General features: G+C 35.7%; 1 protein-coding gene across 4 annotated transcripts; it reads left to right on the forward strand.

The window, feature by feature from the left end:
* Positions 1-769: 769 nt before the first annotated feature.
* Positions 770-13,963, forward strand: LOC127443864 (membrane progestin receptor gamma-B-like). 4 transcript variants are annotated; one of them, XM_051702867.1, is made up of 8 exons: positions 770-923; positions 1,293-1,420; positions 6,638-6,843; positions 7,290-7,416; positions 7,958-8,002; positions 11,784-11,880; positions 12,207-12,351; positions 12,866-13,963. In XM_051702867.1, exons 1-8 carry the CDS (start codon positions 870-872, stop codon positions 13,135-13,137), a joined length of 1,074 nt encoding a protein of 357 aa, XP_051558827.1. In that variant the 5' UTR covers positions 770-869; the 3' UTR covers positions 13,138-13,963. The 4 variants fall into 4 exon arrangements, with proteins under 4 accessions (XP_051558827.1, XP_051558845.1, XP_051558818.1 ...); XM_051702885.1 differs by lacking the exon at positions 7,958-8,002 and having other exon boundaries at positions 12,866-13,961; XM_051702858.1 differs by having other exon boundaries at positions 800-1,420; positions 12,866-13,960.
* Positions 13,964-14,791: the final 828 nt, after the last annotated feature.

Here is a 14,791-nt window from a genome sequence, read left to right on the forward strand (position 1 = left end):
TTCCGATACTGACACTGTTAATGAAGTCGCTCCCCACCCTCGTTTGCCCTCATTTTCCAATTTAGTTGACCACACCAACACACTTCCCATTTCTGCTGAGAGGATATAAATTTGAACATTTACAGTTTGCTTATGATAAGTGTTCTTGAATGCAAATGAGTTTTAACACATTTTTGCATTGTAAAGGAAAGTCCAAGAAGTAGGAGAATGGTGACTCAGTTCTGATTTAATATGTAATGGATTAAGATTGTGTGTGTGAACTGCTTCTCAATTACCTTCTTTCACACCCTCTATTCATTCATTGCACAACTTTACCTGCACTGACTGAAACTGGCCTGAACACCCCACCCTGACTGAGAAAGTCTCACAAAACGCAAAAAGCTCAGGTATCCACAAAAGTGGACTGTGAAAATCCTTAAATGACCAGGTTTGGGAAATTATGATACAAACCTGGCTCTTTTCATTTCTGTTAGTGACGCTTGCATAAGTAGACCAGAATTAAACTTGAGTTCAGAAGTTTCTGAGAAACTTGTTGAACTTGCTGAAATCCTGCAAAGAAAATAATCCATAAAAAGTATGACTAGTTTGCACTTTATTGTGGAACTGTCTCATGTAAAACAATGTGCTGCTGAACAAGTGTGCATGCTTTGTTACCTACAGTAGCTTGTGTGTCAGGTGTGTATGTGTGGGGGTGTGTTTATGTTAGAGGCTGATGCAAGGAAAAGGGCAGGGCTAACCAAGCCAGTCTCACATCAGATAGAGAGGAAGAGTCTGTGTACATGCACTTCTCTCTCTGTACCTGTCTGTGTGTTCATGTATTTGCCTCTCTCTCCTGAGTCAGGCAGTTAGGGGCCGTTCATCTGGGGAACATGTTCAGCCTGATCAAACTACCTCGTGTCTTCACTGTCCACCAGGTGCCCAAAGTAAGTTTAACAAATAAACAAACAAAAAAAGTACCACAGCAAAGAGATATGTGTGATTTCAACTAATTTGCATTATTTGGTTTTATTAGTTTGGGGTGTTTTCTTGCAGTAGATAAATAATGAATTCTTTGTTTACCCTCTAATTACTGTGCATCCTGATGTTCAACAGTTTGAAGGTGTGTACCCAAACACATATTGACATTTTCAAAATAATGCTACATAATTTAGTTGATTTGCCTTTAACATTTTACCTGCAGAGATATTTTTGTTGCATTTGGAGATATGCTTGTGCAACTGATTGTTATCTTTGTCTTATTAAATGAAAAGTGGTTTCTATGCTATGTTGTGAGGACTCTTTTCCCATTTCAGGCATTCCAGGAGGACAGTATCATCTTTGGTTATCGACACCCTCGTAGTTCGGCCACAGACTGTGTCCTCAGTCTCTTCCAGCTCACCAACGAAACCCTCAATGTCTGGACACATTTTCTATCAACCTGGTACAGAGAAACAGTTGTTCGTTTGCACAGTCATGATGTCCAAAGCAGACAATCTCTCTCATTGTTTCTCTATATCTCTATTGCTTGCTCTCACTCTCTCTCTCCTTGCCACTTGCCCTCTGTTTGTCTTTTGCATGAAATTTTTTTATCTTGTGCATACACAACCCCACAACCATACCAATAATTACTCAACCCTGGGTTCCATTGCAACAGTTGTTAGATTGACTGTATACCATGTGCTGAGACTCAGCTTGAGACTCCGAAGCCCCTCAGTGGATTGTCTTTTCCCTCACAGTGGTTTCGCCCAGCTGGGCAGCTCCTGGGAGAGTTTAACCTTACTGGATGATCACAGAGAGTCTGCTGTCAGTGTTATTGAGCTCCCAGCATTATTCTCACCAGAGCACTCACAAGACGCAAACATGTAGAAGAGCTGTTTATGTCACCTTTGATTCTCTGGGAAATAGTGAACCATAGTCTTTGAACGCCTGTCTAATTGACTTTCCTGTCATTTTTTTTATGCAGGTGTTTATGTGGGGGTTTATGTCTGATAATGACATTTATGCTTATGAATATTCTAAGGCCATGTGCACACTAATCCATTTTCGTTTGATAACTCAGTTTTCAGTTTCCTAATGTCATAGTTTTTCAAAGTATGCGGTAGTAGAGAGCATTTTCCCAACTCTCTGTTTTTGATGGAGAAAAATACTGTTCTAGTGTGGATGGGGTATAAACGTAGCAAAATTAATGCATTTTTAAACAAAAACTTAGTGTGCAATCATTGAAAAATTCGTAAGAATTTCTAAAATATTTTCTTAAGAACGTCCTTTTTTTCTTCTTAAAAATAAAATGACAGTCATACTAGCCAGCTCATCTGGTTGCTTGTCTAATATAAAATATTAAATACTTCAACACTGGTAAATTGTAACAATAATTTTATTTATCTATAAACCTTACTTTTTAAGTATCAAAGCACCTCTAAATCATTTTTTTGAACGTTAAGTTTGAGATGTGTTAGGTTAACGACAATAACCGTCATATACTATATACATTGCTAGTATTATAAAGTTATAATGCTTTATAATTATATCATTAGAATAACATTATCATGTTTCTAAGAACTCTAAAGATTATGGAGAGAGTGTGCTATGCAGCACATCCGTTTGAATTGACTTGCATGATTGGTCGCCACATTCATAAACTTCAAAATTACACTTATTGTTTGAATTTCATGATAACATTTAAATGGTTTGAACGCTGAAAATAAAAATAACAAAGGAAAGTGTTATTGACAAAACAGTCAAAAATGTGTTTTGGTCTAAAATAAAAATTTTCATAAACAGATCACTTCAACTTCCTTCTCAACATGATAAAATGTGTCACATTTGAAACAACCCAAAAAATTCATTATACGTTACATTTTTGGGTTTTGGACAGCTGTGAGGTTATCCTAACTTTAAAATGTTATTTATAATGATTTTTATTTATTTTATTTTATTTTTTTATTTTTTTTATTTTTTTGAGAATTTGAATTCTTCTTAAGATTTTTTCAATGTTTTTTCGGGAATACAAAATATACTTCACTTTTTTCTTAAGTTTTCTTAAGAAGAATTTTCTTAAGAGAGTTTCGTGAATCCGGCCCCTGATCTAAATCCAACTGCCAACTGAGTTTGTTGGGGCAGTGTGAACTAACCTTTTGATTTGAGCATAAATTAAATGCTGCATCAGAGCTGCTTTACTGGTGTTATGATACTCAGTAAGCATCTTGGTTTCTGTTGCCTGCACATAAGAACCAACACATAACAACACTTTCTTTAAAGTGTAAATGCAGCTACATACATAGATGCAAGAAAGAAAAGACCAATCACAATTCAATAGACAAATAGATGTCAGCCAATATGGGAATTGGCTCCCCCAGCTGAGCCTGTTTTCTCCCACGGTTCTTTTTGTCTTTTGGAGTTATGGGTTCCTTGCTACAGTCACATTTGGCTTGCTTACTGGGGGCCTAAAGACAAATTAGTTTTTAAGGCATGATTTTTCTGTAAAGCTGCTTTGAAACATATTGTGAAAGGGCTATATAAATAAAAATGACTTGACTTGAAAGAAGCCCAATAAGTTTGAATGCTATCAATGAAAGTCTGAGATTTTGAATCTTAAAAAGTAAGGTAACACTTCAAGCATTAGTTGTCTACATTAATTAACATAAACTAACAATGAAAAACTTTTATAGCATGTACTAAATGTGATTCATTTTAATATCAACATATACCAACACATTTTTTTTAAATTAACAGTTGTATAGGTTAACATTGGTTAATGCATAATAAACTGTAATAATTATAGATTATAATTATAATAAATACAAATATAATAAATATAATAATAAACGATAATAATAATAATAATAATAATAAACAATATTCAAAATCAAGATTAAAAACCGCTGAAAAAATACTGTTCATTGTTACCTAACACATTTCGCAATGTTAGCAAATACAACCTTACTGTAAAGTTTTATCAAAAGTATAAAGTTTATAAGAAACAAAATAAGATATCACACAAATTTTCAAATTTTCAGTTGAAATTATCTACAAAAAGTTTTAGTGGAGTCCTACATAAAGCAGTTTGGACTATATTAATTGCAGACATTTCATGCATATGGTTAGAGGCAGAACAACCCTGATACTAGAATGTCTGAGAAATATCAATAAAGCGCTGCCTTGCTGGCGCTCCAATTAATTCTGACCTTTGATAACAAATCCACAGCATTGCCTGCTCTTTTTCAGGTCATCCCTTATTTTTCCAAAGAACTTTCCTCTCAGGTCTGCAAATGGAACTGAAATACTGTAATCAGCTCATTCAGTAATTAACCTTTATAAAAAATAAAAAAAAGTTACTCAGAGGTCCTTTGAGGACAAAAATGTACACGTCAAAAACTGCCATAATAATATTATATATTAATATTGTTTTCCACTTTCAATGATTAAATTTTTTTAACCAACATCAGTCCTGATTATAACTACCAAATATTCATTCATTTTCAGGATTTTAACCCTTTAAATGCCAGTTTGTTTACATAATGCCACTGTTGTTTTTTACACACACACACACACTCTTCTCAATACACACATAAAAAAACACACTCTAACATCTATTCCAGCACACCCACACAATTTTAGCTGCATCATTTATTCAATTGGCCTGCAGTGCTCTATAATACAACAAACAGAAAATAGGAAAAAAGCATGTATTTGTATTTGCTCCATACGATAAACATGAAAAACATGGCGCCATCTGGTGTAAAATATTTAAAAAAAAAATAATTTTGAAGCCAGGGCTCCAGAATGAAAGCATAATATCATAGAATTCATGATTTTATGCTTTAATGGCACTGGGATCAAATTTAATGGGTTCCAATGGGGACATTTTTGTCCTGAAGGTCCTGAGTGTAACTATTTTGTGTACACAGTGTATTATAGATGTATTATAGGAACTGAGGTTGAAATATCAAAATTCCCCCCAAAATACACACTTTTGGCAAAATGTATGCCATTGGCATTAACACAGCCAATATAATGACCGAAAAAATAAATGAAAAAGACAAAAATGTCACGAAGGGTTAAAAAACTCCCAGCATTAATCCAGCATCGTATTAGACAGTACAACAAGCATGACAATATTTGTAGAGGCTTACTTCCAAAATCCTCTCATAATTCCATTCATTTTCCTTTACATTTCCATTCGCAGCTTTCAACAAAGTCTTAATACTCATCTATTTAAAGCATGCCATATCTTCAGACTAACACACCATCTGATTTCACACAATGGTTAAATACACAATGTCTCGACAGTTAATCAATGGAAGGACAAAACTTTGTTTCTGTAACTTGACCTTTTGTTAATGTTTGCTCATGTTTAACTTACTGATCCCTTCAAATCAAGCAATAGTAAATCAAACCTTGTGATTCATCACTGAAAAATCCCTGGATTTAAAGACAAGATCTTTACATTTCACATTCTCTGTTTGTTTTAAAGGATTTCCCTCGAAAAACATTACAATCCAGGTTCTTAGCCTTGACGTTACATTCAGTGGGGTCCAAAAGTCTAAGATTCCAACATTTTGAAAAAAGAATTCATTATAAATTATATTATCAGCATAATAATTGAAGTTAAAACAATTATTTGAAAAATTTACATGAATTTAAAAATGCCTTACTGTTTAGTTTGTCCCCCTTTTGGTGTAATGACAGTCTGTACTTGAGCTTGCCAAGTTTGTACAAATCCTGATGATCCGTGTTATTCCAGCATGATTTGAGAATGTTGCAAAAAGCATCTTGTGTGATTCAAATTAAGCAACTGATCTACATAGGAGTACACATAAAACATAGAAGTTAACATGGTCAGTGTCAAAGATTTGCTTATTTGACCCTGATCTAGAAATACTGCAGAATATTTAAGATTTATTTTGTTCATTTTACGTCCAAAACCTGAAAACTTCCAGGTTTATATTAGATTTTAAATCCTGGATTTTCAATGTGGTCTCATACTTTTGACCCCACCATACTGTATGTCAGCATAGACACGTTGGCCTGCCCAGTGCTCATTAAGATTAAACCATATAGGCAGACACACCTAGACTGATAAGGCTGCTTTGTGTAGTCTGTATGTACAGTATATTCATGTACTTCTGTTTGTATCTGTGTTTTCTTGTCTGACGCATCCATAGTAACAAAGCAGGTCAGGGCAGATTAAACATTTGAATAGAATATACTTCCCCACGCTCTGTCATTCTATTTATTTATTTATTTATTTCTATTTTTTAATGCATTTGCATAAATAACAAATCTATTACATAGTCACTTCTTCATAAAAGCTATCTGTCCTCTAGCCTTTCTGTTTAAAATAGAGGGGAACCCCATTTATAAATACTCCACTACTGGTCAAAAAGGATGAAAAGTGCTGAGTTCTGATAATACTCCTTTGAGAGGAAATGGATTTCGGTCTGTTAGTTGTTCTCCTTGTTATATTCTTGTGTATAATGTTTATTCCACCAACAGAATATTGGTGGAATATATAGTATTCATGGAATTATTATTTCATTATATACATTGTTTGTTGTGAGTTCCAATCTTGCAGTGTTGTGTCAACATTATTGTCATCATCACATCTCTCTCTCTCTCTCTCTCTCTCTCTCTCTCTATCTTTCTCTCTCTCTCTCAGGTACTTTCTATGGAAATTGATGACTGTGTTGTTGATGAAGGATGTGTGGTATGATGAGTATACATGGCCTCTGCTGGTCTTTCTGTTCTCCTGCTGTGTGTACCCACTGGCCTCCAGCTGTGCCCATACCTTCAGCACCATGTCTACCCGTGCTCACCATATCTGCTACTTCTTTGACTATGGAGCACTCAGTCTGTACAGCCTCGGTAAAGAGGGAGAGACTCACACAAACACTATCAGTTTCTTTGCTTATTATGGAAAATATTGCCTTAAAATCTATGTTCAAGGATCAAGGTTCTGTATTGCTATATGTAACAGGTACAATTATATTTTTGCAGAAAGAGACTGTTCCAGAGTCTCTGCATTTGTAAACTGTATTCTAAATAGAAAAAAAGTCAGTTTATGTGTCTATAAATAATTGGTGCATGTAAGTTAACTAATTGGTAGGACAACCATATTATTTATGTATATAGTTAAAAGTGTTTTTTCCGTGTTTCACACTTCTTAGAAAGCAAGAAACTAACAAGCATTACACATGAACAACACATGAGTTATGCCTTACACCACTTCCTGACACATTTCCATGCATCATCAACTAATTATCCACACCATATTCATTTGTATTCATGTGCCTGCTTGCATGTTGATACAGGTTCAGGGATCAGCTATTCTGCATATATTATACCTGATGCATGGATCAACAGCACTTTTCACACATGCTACATTCCTGTAGCTGTATTTAACACCATCTTCTCAACCAGCCTAGCCTGCTACTCAAGGTAATGTTCCAGTTCATACTAAACTATGCACTGTATTTGCTGTATTGACACACCACCATACTGATAACGGAAATGCCCGTTGCATGAATGTTGGTCACACTGGTGAGAAGTATGTGATTATCCGTAAAAAGCTCTGTCCATAATTGGCACCTCACAGAACAGAACTGAAAGAAATAAAGAAACATACTGAGAATTCTAGCTATATTGTTTTCACATATATTACATACCTCCTATCATTCATTCAACTGAATTTTATTTTAAACATTAATAACTTAGAAGTCTGATGCAATTATCTTACTGAAAGAAAACTGTCTTGAATTCATAAAATGTTTCCATAGCACAAATAAACAAATAATAAAGTGTCATAAATTGCCATAGCTTATTACTGTGCTAAATGTATAACATTTTTTATATTACATAATATTGTATTACAGTTTTATAATTTAATATTGCTTTTCATTTCCTCTTTTTTTTTTACACTATAGTAAATGACTTGTATAAAAATGAAGTTTTTTTTTTTTTTTTTTTTTTTTTGGCTAAGGCTTGGCTTACCATTCTTTCACTATAACCCTGACATAGATGAAAGGTAACAGTTTAAAGACAATTTGTTCGCACACTTTCTAAATCTTGCTTTTCCTTTTTTCTTTATACAACACAAATAAGTATTAAAGGGGTCATGTCATCCATTGTTTTCGAATTTTATTATTTCACTTGAGGTCCACTTAAAATGCTAGTAAATGTCATAATGTAGTATTACATGACTTGTCCACCCTGTCTCTGGCCCTCTGTCTGAAAAGCTCTGCTTTAAGACATGTCCATTGGTATGATTGGCTAACCTCTTTGCAAATCAAATGCCCCCTGCCACTACACCTGTGGAACAGTTTTTTTCTCAAGAATGAAAGAATGAAAACATGCAAGCCAAGCGATTTACAAAATCCCATAAAAGCACTCAGTCCAGGCAATCATTGATAGCTATATGTCTTAGTTTATGTGAAGTACACAGTTAAACTCCAACAGTTGTTTGACTGAAATAACAATATAAAACTGAACAAAGTCGGCACATTTTTGCACCCTAGTACTTGTATTATTAGGCATAAAAGATTTGGTGATAAAATAATGCTACCTAAAGCTGACAACAGTACAAACAGTCCAGCCTCAGACACATTGTGAATGTGAAGGGTTAATAAATCTGTATCCAGCAGTAGGGAGAGTTATGAGGGACGGTTGGCCCATGGTTTCCCAGTCTCATCTCCCCACTTCAGTACACATTGTGTGTCAGGAAATACAGGATATTCGCTGGGTAAGGAGTTCCCCCTCCCAGATCGCTTCAGTCGACCAGGGAAGGGGGTCTCCCTTGACCATTATATATGAGGCTATGTGCATCCCTCCATGTTAATTTCTGCCAAAATATGCACTGTATGAGTGGCTTACTCTTTTACTCCCGTATACGTGCGGCTCGGTCAGTAAGCAGCTTTCTCCACAGCAATGTAATTTTTCTGTGACGCTTGTGTAAATAACAAACATGGGATACGAGGAAGAGTTTGCTATTTTATTCTCCGTTGCTTCAATTTATTTCCAGATATTCCAGAGTTGTTGCTGTGTTTGTTTCCTTCACTTTCTATCAACAACCTGTAGCGGAATTGCACTGCAATAGTGGTGTTTCCTTCTTGCATAAAACTCCGGGATTCCCCCAATGAATGAGCGCATATACACAAACGTGAGGGACAGTCGATATTTTACATTGGTGTATATAAATGGGTGTGGTTTATAGTGCATATGATTTTCCCACTGGACTCCCAGAAATGTTGAATTCTTTTCTGTGTTGACATGTTGTTAGGCTTCATCCTATAACGTTTGTTATCCGGTCTTTTCCACACACGCGCACTCTTCAAACACCCATCAGAACGCTGATTATGCGTTTACATGGCCACATTAAGCAGTGTTCTCTGAGAGAAATCTAGGTGTATTAAACCGCTTTCTCTTAATCCCTTAAAATGTGTAAAGAAATCAGCGTTCTTGTTTACATGATGTTTCAGAACACCACTTTCTGCTAGAACCCTGGAATAAACAGTTCTCTTAAGTGTATGTAAACGTGGTCATTGACGTGTTCAGGAACTTTGTTTGAATAAGCCAGTCATTCCTTACATTGGGATCCTTCAAAAGGCTTTGCAGATATGCAGTTTTTCCACAACCAGGAACACAACAATATCTGGGGACCTTACTTGACACTTTTTGCTGGTTAAAAGCAAACTACAGTTACAGTCGTACCACTTTCAGAGTGATCCAGTTTTCTCTGTCACCGTGATGATTATGTATGCTGTGGAGGCGGGAACTATTCAGATTAGCCCCTTTTCTACATCACTATGGGGTTAATTTCAAAATGAGTTGTTTTTGCAGGGTAGAAACAATAAATGCTCTTTTTGGGCTGTAGAGGACATTTTGCGTTCTAAAACTTACAGTGTGTTTTTATAGTACAATGACCACTGACATGTCAAATATCAAGGTAAATTTAATTCCTCATGTCATGACCCCTTTAACATAAAACCATCTCATGATATTAATCTGGGTAGGGTTGCACCAGTTTACTCACGTAAGTTAGGACGTAAAGTTCACACTAAGGGCTTAGTAACTACTAGTTAGTTTGTAACTAAGTCAGTGCTTAATTTGGTTACACCACCTGTTCTTAAGGCAAGACTTAACTAGTAGGTCGTAAGCTCTCCGTAAAGTAATGTGTAGTCGCATAATATAACGTTTACCTGTATTGATCCAATAAGCAGCCTTCAAATTTGTACACAGAAGTGTTAAAAGGCCGTGAATTTCAGTTTTATCTCTTTACGGTTGATGTTCAAACCTTGTTTACTCACGTAACTGTCAGCTGTAATAAATTATATCCCCATTAAAATAGGATACGTAATAAAAGTAGATCTGATAAATAGTATATTTGCCCTGTGTAAATAACAATATATAGTACTAATACAACAGGCTGGAAAAATAGACATTTATTCAAATCAAATCAAATCACTTTATTGTCACACAGCCATATACACAAGTGCAATGGTGTGTGAAATTCTTGGGTGCAGTTCCGATCAACATAGCAGTCGTGACAGTGATGAGACATACGCCAATCTACAATAAACATCAAATTAACACAACACAATTTAAACATCTGTTATACATAATTAAACTCGACTTAAAACATCAAATTAACACAGCACAATTTAAACATCTGTTATACATAATTAAACTCGACTTAAAACATCAAATTAACACAGCACAATTTAAACATCTGTTATACATAATTACACAACTTAAAACATCAAATTAACACAACACAATTTAAACATCTGTTATACACAATTACACTCAACAATATACAATAATAACATACATTGCACAGTATACAATATGCTGTTTTTGTTTTTTGTTTTTTTTTTTTTGTTTTTTACTATATAGATACTATATAGATACACATTATTCAATAAAAATTAAAATATATATGAAAAAAGTATATATATAGAATGTACAGTATTGTACTGTATTGACATTCAGGCTGTCGGTTGATAGTCAGTTGTTAAGAGAGACATAATATAATGACAGTAATATAATTTATGACAGTCCGGTGTGAGATAAAAGAGTAATAAAGTGCAGGGATGATGTATTTTGATCGTGGGAGATCAAGAGTTCAGAAGTCTGATTGCTTGGGGGAAGAAGCTATCATGGAGTCGGCTGGTGCGTGTCCTGATGCTGCGATACCGCCTACCTGATGGTAGCAGTGAGAACAGCCCATGGCTCGGGTGGCCATTCATTTTAATATCTTATATATTTTGTATATGTTGACACGTGACACTGGGCGACGCACCCTGAATACTGCACCATTAGATCAGTTTCATGCTGAAGAGCCCCTTAAAAGTAAGTTTTATTTTTCTTTCTCGTAAATGCCAACATCATCATATATGTCGAAAGGATTTAAGCCTGTCACGCAAAACATGAGCTCATTGATGTCGTAAAATATCAGTCTGCTTTTTTATTCCATCCATTACTCCTGGTCAGAGGCTTCCGTAAATATTTAGTTTATACGTAGGTTTACGTCCTACCTAAATTTAATGGTGCAACGCTCAAATATTTAGTAGTGCGTAAATTGTGACTTAGTGCCCATTTACGCAACAACAAGGCTAAGTTGTAATGTGCGTATAACTGGTGCAACTGGCCCCAGGCAATTATCCATTATTGTGATTATGAACAAACAACATTCTGTATACCAGTACTTAAAATGACATAACATTTCACATCTCAGTGGGCCTGCACTGAAATGTCTTACCAATGTTATCACTAGTGAACATAAAAATGTGTGTCTTTATCTTTTTCAGATTTTCTGAGAGACAGAGCCCAAGGCTGAGTAAGGTTTTACGAATTCTTGCCTTTGTCTACCCGTACTTGTTTGATAACATTCCTCTTTTCTACAGGGTAAGTTTCTGTGTGCATCCACCCAAACACCCAGGTTGTTGCACAGCCAAGAGGTTAAATTAATCTTTATTTGTTTATCATATCATATACTTGTTTATCACGCGGACACATCAGACAACAAAGAGCTCTTCTATTGTCAGTGATTTTTTTTAATACATTAAAAATGGTAATAAACTGATGCATTAACCATAAGCCTGCAAATCACAAAAATCTGAGTTCTAGAATGTTTATGCATTTTAGTAAAGATTACTAATGGAGTGTATGAATAATGTAACACTTTCTCATGTGACTTGTAGCCTAATTATTGCTCTGTCATCTCTCTCTAGTTATTTCTGTGTGTAGGTGAGGGTTGCACTGTTAATGAGGCAAACTCCATTCATATTCAACACACACTGCTTGCATTTCTTACCGGATTCTTGTTTGCAGCACACCTACCTGAGAGACTGGCACCTGGACGATTCGACTATATAGGTAAGTGATGACTCACGCAGCCAACAGCTGTTCCATTAAAAGAGTCAGAATTACATGAGATAATATGAGATATTTGATAAAATAATTGAGTCTTCTAACCTAAAAATTTGCTTCATGTGGGAACATCTAAATTAACTGGTTGTATTCAAGTATATGTAAATATATATAAATATGATTTAACATCACTGAATTAACCTGACTACATTAGGTTGTACCAACAAAAGTAATTTTAAGGGTTAGATCAGGCAGAGCAACAATTACAGAAGGTAGAAGGTAACAATTGCAGCAGGTTAACACTTTTTATAGTGAATAGGTGAAGTCAGTTCAAGTATGGCCCTGACCCTATTGGTATGAACTATTCATTAGCAGGGTGTTACAAAATATGGCAGAAGTAGTGAGAAAAACATGGGTAGTATGCCATTCCGAACTCTCTGGCCACTGTCTCTGTTTTGACACACCATTGCCAATCCCTCTGCATTGCTTCAAGTCAGTGACTCTGTTCTGACCCCTACAGGTCACAGCCATCAGCTGTTCCATGTATGTGGGATCATTGGGACACACTTCCAGATGAAGGCCATAGAAACTGACATGGTGCTGAGAAGATCACAGCTGCTTGTCAGTGCTCCAGCTATCACCTTTAACAACACACTGGGGGCTGCCCTGGTCTGTGTCTGCATCAGTCTAGGAATCATATGCATTTATAGTCTACCTCTGCTCTACGGCACCCCACCCAGAAACACAGCTAACAAAGATGCTTGTACTGATGGAAAGAAATGCAAGGACTAAGAGCTCCCAGAGACATGGGGGTCTGAGAAAGACAGATCGCAGTCTTGCACAACTATTATAATTACCAAAGTTATTATGGAAATATATCTAGGCAGGGGCGTTGTTTCCAGGGGGGATTTGGGGGAGGTAACCCCGTCCCCAATAATCAAAACAAGCAAGTACAACCCCCCCCCACCGTATCTAGGACATTCTTTTTTACTAGATATTACGTTATACAAATCCCCAAGAGGGGGTTGTAAGTTTACTGAAGCTATGCATGCTGAGATTGCTAAGAGGAATGAGTGAGTAAATGCGTTACAACTTCTCAGGGGAGTGCACGGAAAGGCACTGTTCATTTCTGGACATTATAAGTCATTGGGTGGGTGTTAAATACGGCTCCATTTCTGTTTAGATGTCTAGACAAACACTACACAAGCTCACAGCACTGACCTCAGCAAATCACTAACAACATTAAACCATTGTGTAAATATCTGTACAGTATTTGTTGTGTGCACAGATGACAAAATCCACAGTGAAAATCGTGATTTATACTACTACACATTTCCTCTGTAAGACTGTAAAACAGCACAAGAATTAATGTGGAGGTATTATAATTTCAACACATCCGTTGACAGCTATTGGTCAAGCAACCAATTTTTTTTTATTATCTTTCTGTAATAATAATAATTAAAAATATATATATTTTTAAAAAATTATCTTTTTTTAAAAAAAATTTTTTTTTTTATTTTTTTATTTCTAATGAAGACCTAAATATTTTCGTGTAATAAAAAGAGAGGTCCTGATTGAAGGTTGTCAGTGTGTGTTATACTGCCGTTTACAGCCTGGTGGCAGCAAAACATTTGAGAAAAGTTACAAAATCCATGCAGTTATTGTGATTTAATATTTGAACTGGATAACAAAATATGTGCTGCATTGTTCCTAATGCAGCACAATGTTCCTAATTTTTAAAATGAAAAATTATAGTAAATGACTGAAAAGAACATTTTGCTGCAGTTAAGGTGTGTCACTGTGGTGGTAGCTTTCAGAAAAATCTATACATGTAGTTATTATTTAAATCTTATATACTGTATGTCAATAGGGCATGCATCATTCTAGTAGGTTCAACTGATTAAGAAGTGTACTAAAGCCACAAAGAAGAATAAAAGAAGAAGAGCAAGAGCGACTGGGTTCTAACAGATAGCTCTTTCCATGAATAGATTACAAAATAGAGCTTAAAACTTGTATAAAAATGAAGTAATATTTTTGCTCATTCAAAGGTCAGTGAAATGAGGCACAACTTCACCAAAGAAGTCATAATTTCTGCTCAGGACAGAAAAGAAAAGACTAGATAGGCAAAACTCGCAGCCACAATGTCCCGCCAAGGGCCTCGGTACACTGCCCCAGATCAAATGAGTCCACCCCATTTCTCTACGATGTCCTGGTGACAAGATATGGCTGGGTCATGTTGTTATACGGTTGCTAGGGTGCTCTGGATGGCTGCTAGGGAATGGCTAGGTAGTTGCCAGGATGTTACTGAATGACTGCTTGCTAGAATGTTAAGTCACTGAATGTTATGTTGGCCATCATGCTAATGCAAGTGCCACTAATAATACAAGCTCGTTGATTTTTTATTAATGAGGTCAACAAACTTTGCAAACCAGCTACCAAAATTTTT

Source organism: Myxocyprinus asiaticus, chromosome 1 (genome assembly GCF_019703515.2).
Source record: "Myxocyprinus asiaticus isolate MX2 ecotype Aquarium Trade chromosome 1, UBuf_Myxa_2, whole genome shotgun sequence".
NCBI lineage: Eukaryota > Metazoa > Chordata > Actinopteri > Cypriniformes > Catostomidae > Myxocyprinus > Myxocyprinus asiaticus.